The sequence below is a fragment of the Oncorhynchus kisutch genome, linkage group LG10 (genome assembly GCF_002021735.2).
Source record: "Oncorhynchus kisutch isolate 150728-3 linkage group LG10, Okis_V2, whole genome shotgun sequence".
NCBI lineage: Eukaryota > Metazoa > Chordata > Actinopteri > Salmoniformes > Salmonidae > Oncorhynchus > Oncorhynchus kisutch.
Window position 1 is genome coordinate 44,663,773 of NC_034183.2, and position 13,458 is coordinate 44,677,230.

A 13,458-nucleotide genomic window follows, 5' to 3' on the forward strand; every position below is an offset into this window, starting at 1 on the left:
TTGATATTATGGGGTTAGGAGGAAGAACGTACAACTGGATAAATGATTTGCCAGGTGAGGGTGGGGAAGTCTCTATAAGGCAGCTACCAGGTAGATAACGGTACACCACAGGGGAGTGGGATTTAGTCCTCTGTTGTCCTCTCTCTCATCTTTTTAAGTAGGAGAACTTGCACAATTGGTGGCTCACTAAATACTTTTTTGCCCCACTGTATATCCACTTATATTTTTGAATAAACAAAAATTGTTCAATTCCAGTACCCTTTAAAAAAAATAATAGATACAAGTCAGCGAGTGTTTTCTATTGAAATCAAAGATAAGCCCCACGAGTGGCGCAGCGGTCTAAGGCACTGCATCGCAGTGCTAGAGGCGTCACTACAGCGCCGGGTTTGATCCCAGGCTGTGTTGCAGCCGACCCGACCGGGAGACCCATGAGGATTTGCACAATTGGCCCAGAGTCATCCGGGTTAGGGAAAGTTTGGCTGGCCGGGATGTCCTTGTCCCATCGCGCTCTAGCGACTTCTTGTGGCGGGCCATTTGCATGCACGCTGACTTCAGTCACCAGCTGTACGGTGTTTCCTCTGACACACTAGTGCGACTGGCTTCTAGGTTAAGTGAGCAGTGTGTCAAAAAGAAGTACGGCTTGGTGGGGTCGTGTTTCGGAGGACGCATGGCTCTCGACCTTCGCCTCTCCCAAGTCCATATGGGAGTTGCAGCAATGTTGTATTTAAGACAGTAACCACCAATTGGATATCATCAAAGATAATAATTACATTTAGCCTTTGATCCAAGACATTTAGATTACCAACAAGATATTCACAGTGGATTGGAATACATTCACATCGATGCTGTGGACACTTACGTTGGCCCGTTCAGAGGACAGAAGAATGGCGAAAGTGTGTGAGGTCATTGCAGGAACATATGGTGGCGGTGCTGTTGACTTGGATTTGCTCACAGCCCTGCATGCTGGCCGTATCGTACTCCCAGAACTCCCTGAGAGTTGGGTGATTTTCCCTGCCTCTGCATAGCACATGTAGTCTGTAACACCAGGGTCAGTGTTTGGTTTCAAGATGTCACCAACACTGTCCTACTGCAGGAAAACTATGGACTATTTCCTGATGTACATAAAAAATATTGAATTTGAATGAGGTAATATTGAAGTTTATATCAGGTGTTGATACAATATTGTGCTAGTGTTTGGTTCTACATTTGACAAATGTAGAGGTTCCTGAAAAGGAACGACATTTGTGTTGTTACTTTGATAAGATTCTTGTCACATTTAAATGCATCTGTAGATGACAAAATGCCTTAACACTAAAACCACTAAGCAGTCATTTTGACTGATAATCGCCTCAACAATTGCCTAGAAACTGAACCTAAACTATACCGAAACTAATTTCACACATAACAGATCAAATAAATTAAAGTATGAGGGCAGGCCATTCTATTGTATTGATCCATTCTAATTATATGCCTAATCTTAAAATGGTATGTACCCTATATCAGTTCACCAAATCAAAGCAGGTTTATCAGTCTACTCTGGCCTACTTGGAATAGGCTACATGGTAAAAACGTTCGTAATTGTACATGCTGAATGTCTATCAATCTCTGGGAAAATATCCACATCGGTTAGCAGGCGTGAGAGTTGGAGAATGTGGTGATGAGGCTTGTGGAACCTTATGTTGGCAAGGGGAGCGATGTCACCATGGACAATTTCTTCACTTCAATGTCATGTACGCATTTTACCGCCGTATCAATGTCATGCCCCAACTAATGCTACTCCGTGAAGATGCACACAAGCACGAGCTGACAATTTATTTTGGACTGCTGTCATATCGACACATACTGTATTCATTATAATGCCATTATTGCTTTTGTGCCGAGTTTCACAATTTGTTCAGGCCACTTCGTGCTTATAATGATGTTTAGAGTACTGATGTTTTCATCATTTGACCACGCGTCTGCTATTGTGTTATTTGAAATAAAATACAAATTGTTTTCTAATGTTACCCAAGGCCTTCATAAACACAACAAAATGATTATTTTTGCTTTAGCATATATGAATTACACCAAGAATGTTGCAGTCAAAATTACTTCTCATTAGCTTGAAGGGTGGGGTGGGGGTGGGGGTGGGGGGGCATCGACACCCAGCTGTTCTAGTGTTCATGTTATCATATTAACATTAACATGTTATCATGTTAAGAGCAGACGCTCTTATCCAGAGCGACTTACAGCAGTGACTGCATACATTTTCTGGTCCTCTGTGAGAATCGAACACACATCCCTGGCGTTGCAAGTGCCATTTTACATTTTAGTAATTTAGCAGACGCTCTTATCCAGAGCGACTTACAGCAGTGACTGCATACATTTTCTGGTCCTCTGTGAGAATCGAACACACATCCCTGGCGTTGCAAGTGCCATGCTCTCCAAACCTTTCATTTGATGTCTTACCATTTTTGGATTTAAATTGATATGATCTCCTCCCATGGAGACAGAGAGCTTGGTTTTCTTTGTTTGATGGACATCTGGCTCTTACTCCCAGTAAAAGAGCATGAAGGCCACAGACACAGATAACTACAGGAGGATGATGTCATCAAGCAGCAATCAACCATTTGAGTGGCCATTTAAAAAAATATATATATATTTTCTTCTGGCAATGTTCCTGACAGTCTTTGTTGTGGTTTTGCTTGTAGCTCCTGTCTGGCCTTAGTTATGTAAATCTCTGTTGTAAAAACCAGGACCTGTATTCATAAAGCATCTCAGGGTAGGAGTGCTGATCTAGGATCAGGAAGGAAAACCGGAATATGAAATGGTGAGAGCATTATCGGATAGAGGAAAGATATACATTATTTTGCACGCCCAATTTTTCAGTTTTTGATTTGTTAAAAAAGTTTGAAATATCCAATAAATGTCGCTCCACTTCATGATTGTGTCCCACTTGTTGTTGATTCTTCACAAAAGAATACAGTTTTATATCTTTATGTTTGAAGCCTGAAATGTGGCAAAAGGTCGAATACTTTCGCAAGGCACTGTAGGTCATGGGCAGTTGATCATGGTTGGAGATACGTGAACAAGCTAGCTAATAAAGATCTACGTTAAGAAATATCCTGTAGTATTTTATTATTTTGTACAAAGCGTGCAAAACTAGACAACACCTTCTTAAGCTTTAGCCCCACCTATCTCTTTAAGTGTTGAGCCGAGCGTTCTGTATTAACAGCAGTGAAGCACCCCTGTAAAATACTTATTATACTCCGATGTTGTGGTTGTGACCCAGAGACTCGTGACCATTTATTTTGGGACTGTTCTTATGTCAGAAAATGTTGGAGTGAGTTAGAAGATCTTATTTTAAAAGAAACTACTATTAATGTTAATTAGAAAGACAGATTTATTTTGATCCAAATTATATGGACCCTGATTTAACTTTCATGGTTAATTTGTTAGTTTTTCATGGCAGATTCTTTATCCATGAAATGAAGTGGGGGAAGAACAAATCCCTCTTCACATTGTTTAAGAGAGAATTTAAATACTATTTTGAAATTATCAGTAAGTGTAAAACAATACATACCATAAAACTTTGACAAATTAAAAACGTATCTTGATATGTAATACCCCTGTTAGGTTTATGTACTTTTGTTTGTAGATTTCTGGTTTTGTATTTATTTTGCTCATATTTTTTAAAGCACTCAAGCTACTCTAGACACAAATGAGAGAACAGCTCACTGAATATTACTCGTCCCAGCAGAGCTGGTTAGGCTGTTACTTTATCCAGAGTGTTGGTGACTGCAACTTTGCTGTCAGATTGTCCGTTTGTAAATTCAGAGTGTTTTGCTCTCGGAGTGTTCAGAGATCACACTGGACGCTTTGGCGTCTTAACGTTTTAACCTCATAACAGCAGTCAAGCACCCAAGCTAACGGGCTAATTGGCTAGCTTGCTAGTTACTTCCAGACACATGATGAGAGAACACCCCACTCTGACCATTTTACTCGACCTAGCAGAGCTGGTTAGGCTGTTTTCATGTTATCTAGAGTGTTGGTGACTGCAACTGTGCTGCTGGCAACAATTGAATTATGCTTTTTTGCCGATGTTTACTGACACCGGCCCTATTCAATGGGTATTGAGTGTTCATAAATTCAGTTATTCTGCACTCTGGCACACTCAGACGAGAGTCTTTTGTTAAGACATTTAACTAGGTAAACAATAAAACATAATCCAACTCATGACGCTTCTACCCTGCATGTATCTGCAGGTAGCTAGCCAACCAGGTTCAATGTTAGGTAGCTAACATTAGGCTATAACTAGTCAAGCAAATGGCTCTGAGATACGAATAATAAGATCATACATGTAATGTTAGCTAGCAAGCTAGCCAGCTAACGTTAGCTAGCTAGCTAACAGTACACTAACTTGAAATGAAAAGACTGTTACAATTAGAAATGTGTAATATCTGTAAATGTCACTAGCTAGACTATCTTATACATCATGGATGGACGCATCCCCTGTCGGATGTCATGGTTGCCCTTAGTTTGAAGATGTAATCCAGAGACAGGCATTTTGTCCATCTCCTTAATTATCATACTCGAATCCCACTCATTTTAAAACTCGGTCCTCCAGAAAGTGGAGAGCATATACGTAATGTTAGCTAGCGAGCCAGCCAAAAAACGTTTTTTTTCGGTGCAAACGGCTCTCCTGTGAAGTAGTGACCCACGACATACGCCTAGTTTCCAGAAACAGGTCACAAATAACTACTGTTAAAGGGATGAGAAGATAAAGAAAACACCTTTAGGTTTTACAAAGTGGAAAACGTTCAGAAGAGGTCATTCTGTCTATATTTTAGTGCATTTTTATTTGTTTTTGACTAACTTGAATAATTTACAAACGTATGACACACATACTGAAAAAGCTGAATCTTTATTAAAAGGAAATACTTAATAGGACATACCATGCCGTGTTGGTGTACTACCCTTATCCTCCATCTGCTAACAATGAAGAGAGATTTTGATAGAAAACAGAAGTGCAAACTGGTGAGCACCAAGTTAATAAGGTATCTGAGAAACTGTTAAGTAATGTGAGAATGCTCAGTCATTAGATAAAAATAGAACAGAAGTAAGATTCTAGGTTTAAGATAAGATAAAAACTAACCCTCCAAAAATCCTTACAAGTCAAAATGTAGAATATTTAAGGTCGACTCAGCGATGTGCCGTAGATGTAAAAAGCATAGTGGGTCAATTTCAGCAACAACTCAGCTGTTTTGGGCCCGTGGTGAAGCGAACCCGTGCACATGCACAGATACTGCTGTGTGTGAGAGAGAAGTCTTACATCTCACTTATCACAAAGCTGTGGTGCTGCTTGTGGCAATGTCATTTCCCAGAGTCTACCTTTAAGTCAATCTTACGAGAAGACAAAATAGATTTAAACACAAAACATTATTTGCTACATGAACAATTTACATCAGTTGAACAAGTCTGTTCTCATTATTATTCTCTTTGCCTGGTAAACAAAGCATACATTGGGGTAAAGATATTGCAGTGCTGTACTCTACTTTTTTAAAAAGACTCCAGAGTTCCCCAGTAACTTTTGCCGATGATGGGCCCTCTGGATTTCGCAGCCTTGTTCATCTCAGGCACTCAAAACAACATGGCACATTTTTGAACAGCCGGTAATACTCCTCTTGGATCTGGTAAAGTCAAATGGAAGGGGGAATGTGTTACACGCATTAGTTAGCCTCAGTGTGTGGATGAGGTAAAATATTACAACATTTTATAATAAAGAAACTAAATGAAGGAATGCTAAAGTAATTACAAAGAGGGCCAGAAGGTGTTTATCTCCTGACCATGTGATATGTCCAGGCAAAACTCTGGGCCCTGCGTTTCTCCTGGTCAGGTCATGTGGTCAGGAAAAACCCCTGGCCATAATTATGAATCTATTTTAGAGAAAGGTTTTACCTTTCTGGACAACACACAGAGGAAGATGAAGATGAACATCCCTTGGAAAGCGTTGGCAATGGTGAAGAGATAGGCTGTGAGGGTAGTCTCATTGAGAATGTGCAACACACCAAATGTCCAGGTTGCGCCCAGGACGAACAAAAGGGCAAGGGCACCACGAGCACAGGACCTGGAAGGATCATATATGGTTTTGTCATTGTGAGCCATATTCTGACGTGATGTACAGTATGTGTGCTTAACTAAGGCTCATACAATCAGCTTAATGCTAACGTTTGTAGCTCAAGTTCTGCCCTAACGTAAAGTATCTGCTCAATATTCAATACTCCTGTGTGACAATTTTACTAACTGTAGTAATCTTTATTGATATATATTTTTTTTTTACACATGTTGAATTTTCCTCAACAAACACTGGGTCTTTGGCATAAAGTCAATACATTCTTGGGATGTTTTTATCAAGCTTACCTTATGTTTTGGTAATGGCTAATCTCTGGCTTCTTCACAGCAGTGTGTCGGTACACTTTGTAAATGATCACTCCAAAAGCCAGGAGATTGACCTTAGACCGGATAGACGCATACAAAACCATGAGAAACAACCTAGGACTACTGCAATATGTTCTTTGGAGTAAACAACTTTTTGATGTAATTGTGGAATGTCATAAACTTTATTACCCATTACTGACATGCAAAATGATAACATGTTGTAAATGATTTAATCAGTGTTTCCAGACATTTCTGAAAGAAAGGAAATTCTTGAATGTCCAATAAAATTTGTGAAAATGTATTGAAAATAATATGATGAAATTAAAATGTTGAACCTTACCAGGATAATCAAACACGCAGGCCCAATGAAACTCCAAATAAAGTTATTTTCTGTGCTCAGCCAACACCTTTGAAACATAAAACATTATTTAACCACATGCTGGTGTGTAGTGCTACAACAACACTTAACAAGCACACACTTTTTCTACTTACACTTTATTGGTACCATAATACTTGGAGCCAAGTGTTGCCGAAATGGCCACCACCACTGCAGGGCTTCCATATCCAAAGATGTAAAAGTTGCGATGCAGGAATCCTTTGTTGTAGATGACACCAACCACTATCAGGTACAGATGGATCCCCTCAATGCACATCCAGGCAAAAGCCGCTAAGAAGAAATAATGGAGAAGCCCAGCAATGATAGAGCAGAATAGCTGAGGGCAGAGAAAGAGAAACAAAATGGACCTTTATCAAATTAGACATCTATGAAATCTATGAAATCTATGACATCTATGAAATCATATAAGGCAACGGTGACTGCACATGTAAACAAATGCAAATGAGATACAGACGGAGGCACAAATACACACACAGGTTCACTTTATTCAACATACTGTCTTTATATGTTCAAGGATATACTGTTCAATATTTACTGGAGCCGAAGTGCAGTCAGTGCTCACTTTATGGGTGTTCATATTGATCCCGACCAGAAAGATGAACTCAGCCATGAAGAGGCTGCAGCACAGGTTCTTGTGAATGGTGGTTCTGGTACTCTGTATCTCACTGAAGAACCAGAAGGTGAAGATGCACATGGACAGGCAGATGATTGAGATGATCATTCCCAGCTGAGTGATCCTGGTCAGAATGTTGTAGTGGGCCGCCATCTGAAAAGAAGAACCAACACAATGGAAAGGTGAATCATTTTTACAGCTCCCTGCTTCTCCTCTAGTTTTGTTGTTGTCAGAAAATAGAAAGTGACATATCATTCGAAAGCTTCAGCCCTTGTGGTTTTGGAAATCAAACTCGCATCTTACTGCTGGCAATGTCATAAGAATGCCCTGTGCTTTTCAAATGGGTGTGTTCCTATGGGAATTTGCACATGTTTAGAGCGACACCATTAGGTAAACAATTAACTGAATTTTTTAAAATATATTTTTTTAATCCTTTTGGAACAGTAATTGGAACAGTAATAACATATTTTATTGTAAACATATTCAGTTTTTTTTGGCCTGCTGTATATCGGTACTTTATGAGGGTAGTTTACAATATTATGTGTTGTTTAGAAAAGGCCACCGGAAGGCGTCAGAGTTTGAGAGGTTAAACCTACAATCTAGTAGGTGTGGTTGATTGGTATAGCCGCCAATACTATGGATAGAGCCCAAAAGGTTGTGGGTTCAATCACCATTTTCTATTATCCTGCCCTATATCCCTCTATATTTATGTGCTGTCTGAATAAACAACAAAAAAAATGTGAAAGAGGGTGCAATTCCACTCTCCTTTAAAAAAAATCTAAATACAAGTTAGCTTGTCTTTTCTATTAAAAATCCCTTCCATTTGGCCTTTCATGCAAGATGTTCAGATCACCAACGAGACAGCCACAGGGGATTGGAATACATTCATATGGATGGTATGGACACTTACGTTGGCCCGTCCAGAAGACATAAGAATGGCGAAGTGTGTGAGGTGATTGCAGGAGCATGTGGTGGTGGTGCTGTTGACGTGGGTTTGCTCACAGCCCTGTGTGGCCCAATGGCCCTGCATGCTGGCCGGATCGTACTCCCAAAAGGCACATTTGGTTACATCATCTTTAGTGTCAATAGGCTTCAAAAGAAAGGGAAGGAAATAGGATAGGAATTGGATATGTTATGGCAAAATATGTTTTCGAAAAAGGTACAAAATAAACAAGGTGGTTTGTGTAAAAAAAATGGCTACCTTTTGATTGTGGAAATACTGAACGACCATATCGTGCCTGCATGCACTTTTAAACTAACATATGGCCATACACATTAATCACAACTCTCCATAACTTAACTTAAATTGTAACACAAATCTCCCATTGACATCAAAACAGGATTTACAGGAGTGTTGTAATTTTGTGTGTGTGTCACAAGTTAGAGGTCTGCCACTGGAGAGCTAATGGATGAGTCTAGGCTGTCTGCGTGACTGCAAACGTACCTCTGTGTGTCTGAGAGTGAAGGTCACATGGTCCAGCTGGTACATGTCAGCAGGTTTGATGGCAGCCGCTATCACCCGAGAGTTCACAGTGATTTCCCCTGTTTCTGCGTAGCTCGTGTAGTCTGTAACACCAGGGTCAGTGTTTGGTTTCAGGATGCCACCGACACTGTCATACCGCAGGAAAACTATGGACACACTTCCTGATGTACAGAAAAAAAAATGATTGAATTTGAATGTAGTAATATTGAAGTTTATGTCAGGTGTTGATACAGTAAGTGCTAGTGTCTGGTTCTACATTTGACAAATGTAGAGGTTCCCCCAAAAACAATAACATTTGACTTGTTACTTTGATAAGATTCTCATCTCATTTAAAGGCATCTTTAGCTGACAATAATGTCTTAATGTTGTCATAGTGAATGTTTTTTCCCTTTAATCTGATCTCTTACCATTTTTGTTTCCCTTCTGCCTTTTAGGATTTAAGTTGATACGATCTCCTCCCATGGAGACAGAGAGCTCGGTTTTCTTTGTTTGCTGGACATCAAAAGTGTAGAGTTTCATTTCTGTAAATGAAAGAACAGAAATGATTCAGTTGAGTGGAATAATAATTATCTGATTAATACAGCATCTGCGTCAATAGAGAACAGATTTCCAATAAACCAAGATCTTAACACATATAAACACTTTGCAGCATAAAACTGACTTTAACTATATACAGTATGGAGAACAAGTATTTGATACACTGCCGATTTTGCAGTTTTTCCTACTTACAAAACATGTAGAGGTCTGTAATTTTTATCATAGGTACACTTCAACTGTGAGAGACGGAATCAAAAAAAAAATCAAATTTGCAATAAAATGCAAATTTGATTACTTAAAAATCATACAATGTGATTTTCTGGATTTTTGTTTTAGATTCCGTCTCTCACAGTTGAAGTGTACCTATGATAAAAATGACAGACCTCTACATGCTTTTGTAAGTAGGAAAACCTGCAAAATGTATCAAATACTTGTTCTCCCCACTGGAGCATCATCCCCGGCATCATCCCCATATGGTCAAAAGTAAGCATTGTGGCCTCCAGAGTGGCGCAGCGGTCTAAGGCACTGCATCGCCGTGCTTCAGGCGTCACTACAGACCCAGGTTCGATCCAAGGCTGTGTCACAGCCGGCCGTGACTAAGAGACCTGTGAGGCGGCACACAATTGGACCAGCGTCATCCGGGTTAGGGGAGGGTTTGGCTGGCCGAGATTTCCATGTCTCATCGCGCTCTAGCGACTCCTTGTGGCGGGCCGGGCACCTGTAAGCTGACCTCGGACACCAACTGGACAGTGTTTCCTCTGACACATTGGTGCGGCTGGCTTCCAGGTTAAACGAGCAGTGTGTCAAGAAACTGTGCGGTTTTTGCCTCTTCCAAGTCCGTAGGGGAGTTGCAGCGATGGGCCAAGACTAACTACCAATTGGAGAGAAAAAAAGTTTAAAAAATAAGTAGGCATTGAATAGCTTTTGGTGTTAGAGTTGGATGTAAAGGAGGAAACACATTGCACCAAATGACGGTCTGTTGTTCATATGCCGTTTGTTCACCATTCGTTCAGCGCTGTGTGCTTTATGGACCAACCGCCGGTAGGCATCTAACTGTCGACATTTTCTCAGGTTTCTACATGTAGAATCGGTTTGCAAATTACGGTTGGCACTCTGTTCAGAGGTGCCAAGTACAATCGGCCATTAGGCCTGCATAAGACTTTTCAGTCATGTCAACAGTAAATCACTGAATGCTCAGAAAAAAATAAGTCAATCTGTTTTACACCATTATTGCTGTGGATTTCACTGAATTATGGGTAAAATTATGAAAATAGTGTTATTACCTGTAATTGGAAGCCTTGAGTAAAAAATTATCCAACATACTGTACATCTTTACAGTAATATCTTTTTCCTACTGTAGATTCAAATGATCGGTTTCAGGTGCCAACCTCATACTGTCAGGTGAGATATAAAGCTAGACTATTTTAGTAAAATATCTTCTTGAAGCTGCTGTGAAGTGGAATAATATTTTCAGCAGCTGCTGGGTAGGTACCTTGACTTGTTTATGTCACGTTCTGACCATCGTTCGTATGTGTTTTCCTTGTTTTAGTGTTGGTCAGGACGTGAGCTGGGTGGGCATTCTATGTTGTGTGTCTGGTTTGTTTATTTCTATGTTTGGCCTGATATGGTTCTCAATCAGAGGCAGGTGTTAGTCATTGTCTCTGATTGGGAACCATATTTAGGTAGCCTGTTTTGTGTTGGGTTTTGTGGGTGATTGTCCTTAGTGTCCTTGTTCCTGTCTTTGTGTTTGCACCAGATAGGGCTGTTTCGGTTTTCACATTTCATTATTTTGTAGTTTCTTCATGTATAGTTTTTTCCTTCATTAAAATATCATGAATCATCATCACGCTGCATTTTGGTCCGATCCTTGTTCCACCTCTTCATCAGAGGAGGAGATAGAAGAGAATCGTTACAGAATCACCCACCACAACCGGACCAAGCAGCGTGTCAACAGGCAGGAGCCGCAGGAGAGGCAACAGAGGCAGCAGGAGCAGCAGCAACTACAGTGGGAGAGGCTGCACTACTTGGAGAAATGGACTTGGGAGGAGATTCTAGATGGGAAAGGACCCTGGGAACAGCCTGGAGATTATTGTCACCCCAATGCCGAGCTGGAGGCAGCAAAAGCAGAGAGGCGGCATTATGAGGAGCTAGCACGGCAGAGCGGATGGAAGCCCGAGAGTCAGCCCCAAAAATGTATTGGGGGGGGGCTCACAGGGAGTATGGCTATGCCAGGTAGGAGATCGGCGCAAACTCCCTGTGCTTACCGGGGGGCTAGAGAGACCGGGCAGGCACTGTGTTATGCAGTGGTGCGCACGGTGTCCCCAGTGCAGGTGCATAGCCCGGTGCGGTATATTCCAGCTCCTCGTATTGGCCGGGCTAGAGTGGGCATCGAGCCAGGTAAGGTTGGGCAGGCTCTGTGCTCAAGAGCTCCAGTGCGCCTGCACGGTCCGGTCTATCCAGTACCACCTTCACACACCAGCCATCCGGTGGCAGCTCCCCGCACCATGCTTCCTGTGCGTGTTCTCGGTCCAGTACCACCAGTACCAGCACCACGCATCAGGCCTACAGTGCGCCTCGCCTCTCCAGCGCTGTCGGAGTCTCCCGCCTGTTCAGCGCAGCCAGAGCCTTCCTCCTCTACAGCGCTGCTGGAGTCTCCTGCCTGTTCAGCGCAGCCAGAGATGCCAGCCTGCATGGAGCAGCCAGAGCTGTCAGTCTGCATGAAGCAGCCAGAGCTGTCAGTCTGCATGAAACAGCCAGAGCTGTCAGTCTGCATGAAACAGCCAGAGCTGTCAGTCTGCATGAAACAGCCAGAGCTGTCAGTCTGCATGGAGCAGCCGGAGGTGCCAGTCTGCAAGGAGCAGCCAGAGATGTCAGTCTGCAAGGAGCAGCCAGAGATGTCAGTCTGCAAGGAGCTGCCAGTCTGCAAGGAGCTGCCAGTCTGCACGGAGCTGCCAGTCTGCAAGGAGCTGCCAGTCTGCAAGGAGCTGCCAGTCTGCAAGGAGCTGCCAGTCTGCAAGGAGCTGCCAGTCTGCACGGAGCCGCCAGAGCTGCCAGTCTGTAAGAAGCCGCCAGAGCTGTCAGCCTATATGGAGCAGCCAGAACCGCCAGTCAGCATGGAGCAGCCAGATCAGTCAGGCTGCCATGATCCGCCAGTCAGCCAGACTCTTCCAGATCTGCCAGTCAACCAGACTCTTCCAGATCTGCCAGTCAGCCGGACTCTTCCAGATCTGCCAGTCAGCCGGACTCTTCCAGATCTGCCAGTCAGCCGGACTCTTCCAGATCTGCCAGTCAGCCGGACTCTTCCAGATCTGCCAGTCAGCCGGACTCTTCCAGATCTGCCAGTCAACCGGACTCTTCCAGATCTGCCAGTCAACCGGACTCTTCCAGTGCCGCCAGTCTGCCCAGCGCCGCCAGTGCCGTCAGTCTGCCCAGCGCCGCCAGTGCCGTCAGTCTGCCCAGCGCCGCCAGTCTGCCCAGTGCCGCCAGTCTGTCCAGCGCCGCAAGTGCCGCCAGTCGGCCAGGATCAGTTAGATCCGCCAGCCAGCCAGGATCCGCCAGTCTGCCAGGATCCGCCAGTCTGCCAGGATCCGCCAGTCAGCCAGGATCTGCCAGAACTGCCAGTCAGCCAGGATCCGCCATTCAGCCAGGATCTGCCAGTCAGCCAGGATCTGCTGGAACCACCAGCCAGCCAGGATCTGCTAGATCCATCAACCTGCCGGAGCTTCCTTTCAGTCCTGAGCTTCCTTTCAGTCCTGAGCTTCCTTTCAGTCCTGAGCTTCCTTTCAGCCCTGAGCTTCCTCTCAGTCCTGAGCTTCCTCTCAGTCCTGAGCTTCCTCTCAGTCCTGAGCTTCCTCTCAGTCCTGAGCTTCCTCTCAGTCCTGAGCTTCCTCTCAGTCCTGAGCTTCCTTTCAGTCCTGAGCTTCCTCTCAGTCCTGAGCTTCCTCTCAGTCCTGAGCTTCCTCTTGAGCTTCCCCTCAGTCCCGAGCTACCCCTCAGTCCTGAGCTACCTCA

General features: G+C 43.2%; 1 protein-coding gene across 1 annotated transcript in view; it reads right to left on the reverse strand.

The window, feature by feature from the left end:
• Positions 1-4,884: 4,884 nt before the first annotated feature.
• The window catches only part of adgrl4 (adhesion G protein-coupled receptor L4), a 31,112-nt gene continuing 22,538 nt past the window's right edge, over positions 4,885-13,458 (reverse strand). Inside the window, exons 8-16 of the mRNA XM_020493054.2 lie at positions 9,318-9,431; positions 8,872-9,071; positions 8,338-8,517; positions 7,377-7,580; positions 6,910-7,130; positions 6,758-6,824; positions 6,400-6,491; positions 5,938-6,106; positions 4,885-5,669 (exon numbers count right to left, since the gene is read on the reverse strand). Of these exons, the coding sequence (XP_020348643.1) occupies positions 5,607-5,669; positions 5,938-6,106; positions 6,400-6,491; positions 6,758-6,824; positions 6,910-7,130; positions 7,377-7,580; positions 8,338-8,517; positions 8,872-9,071; positions 9,318-9,431 (1,310 nt within the window). The 3' untranslated portion in view covers positions 4,885-5,606. The remainder of the gene's footprint in view (positions 5,670-5,937; positions 6,107-6,399; positions 6,492-6,757; positions 6,825-6,909; positions 7,131-7,376; positions 7,581-8,337; positions 8,518-8,871; positions 9,072-9,317; positions 9,432-13,458) is intronic.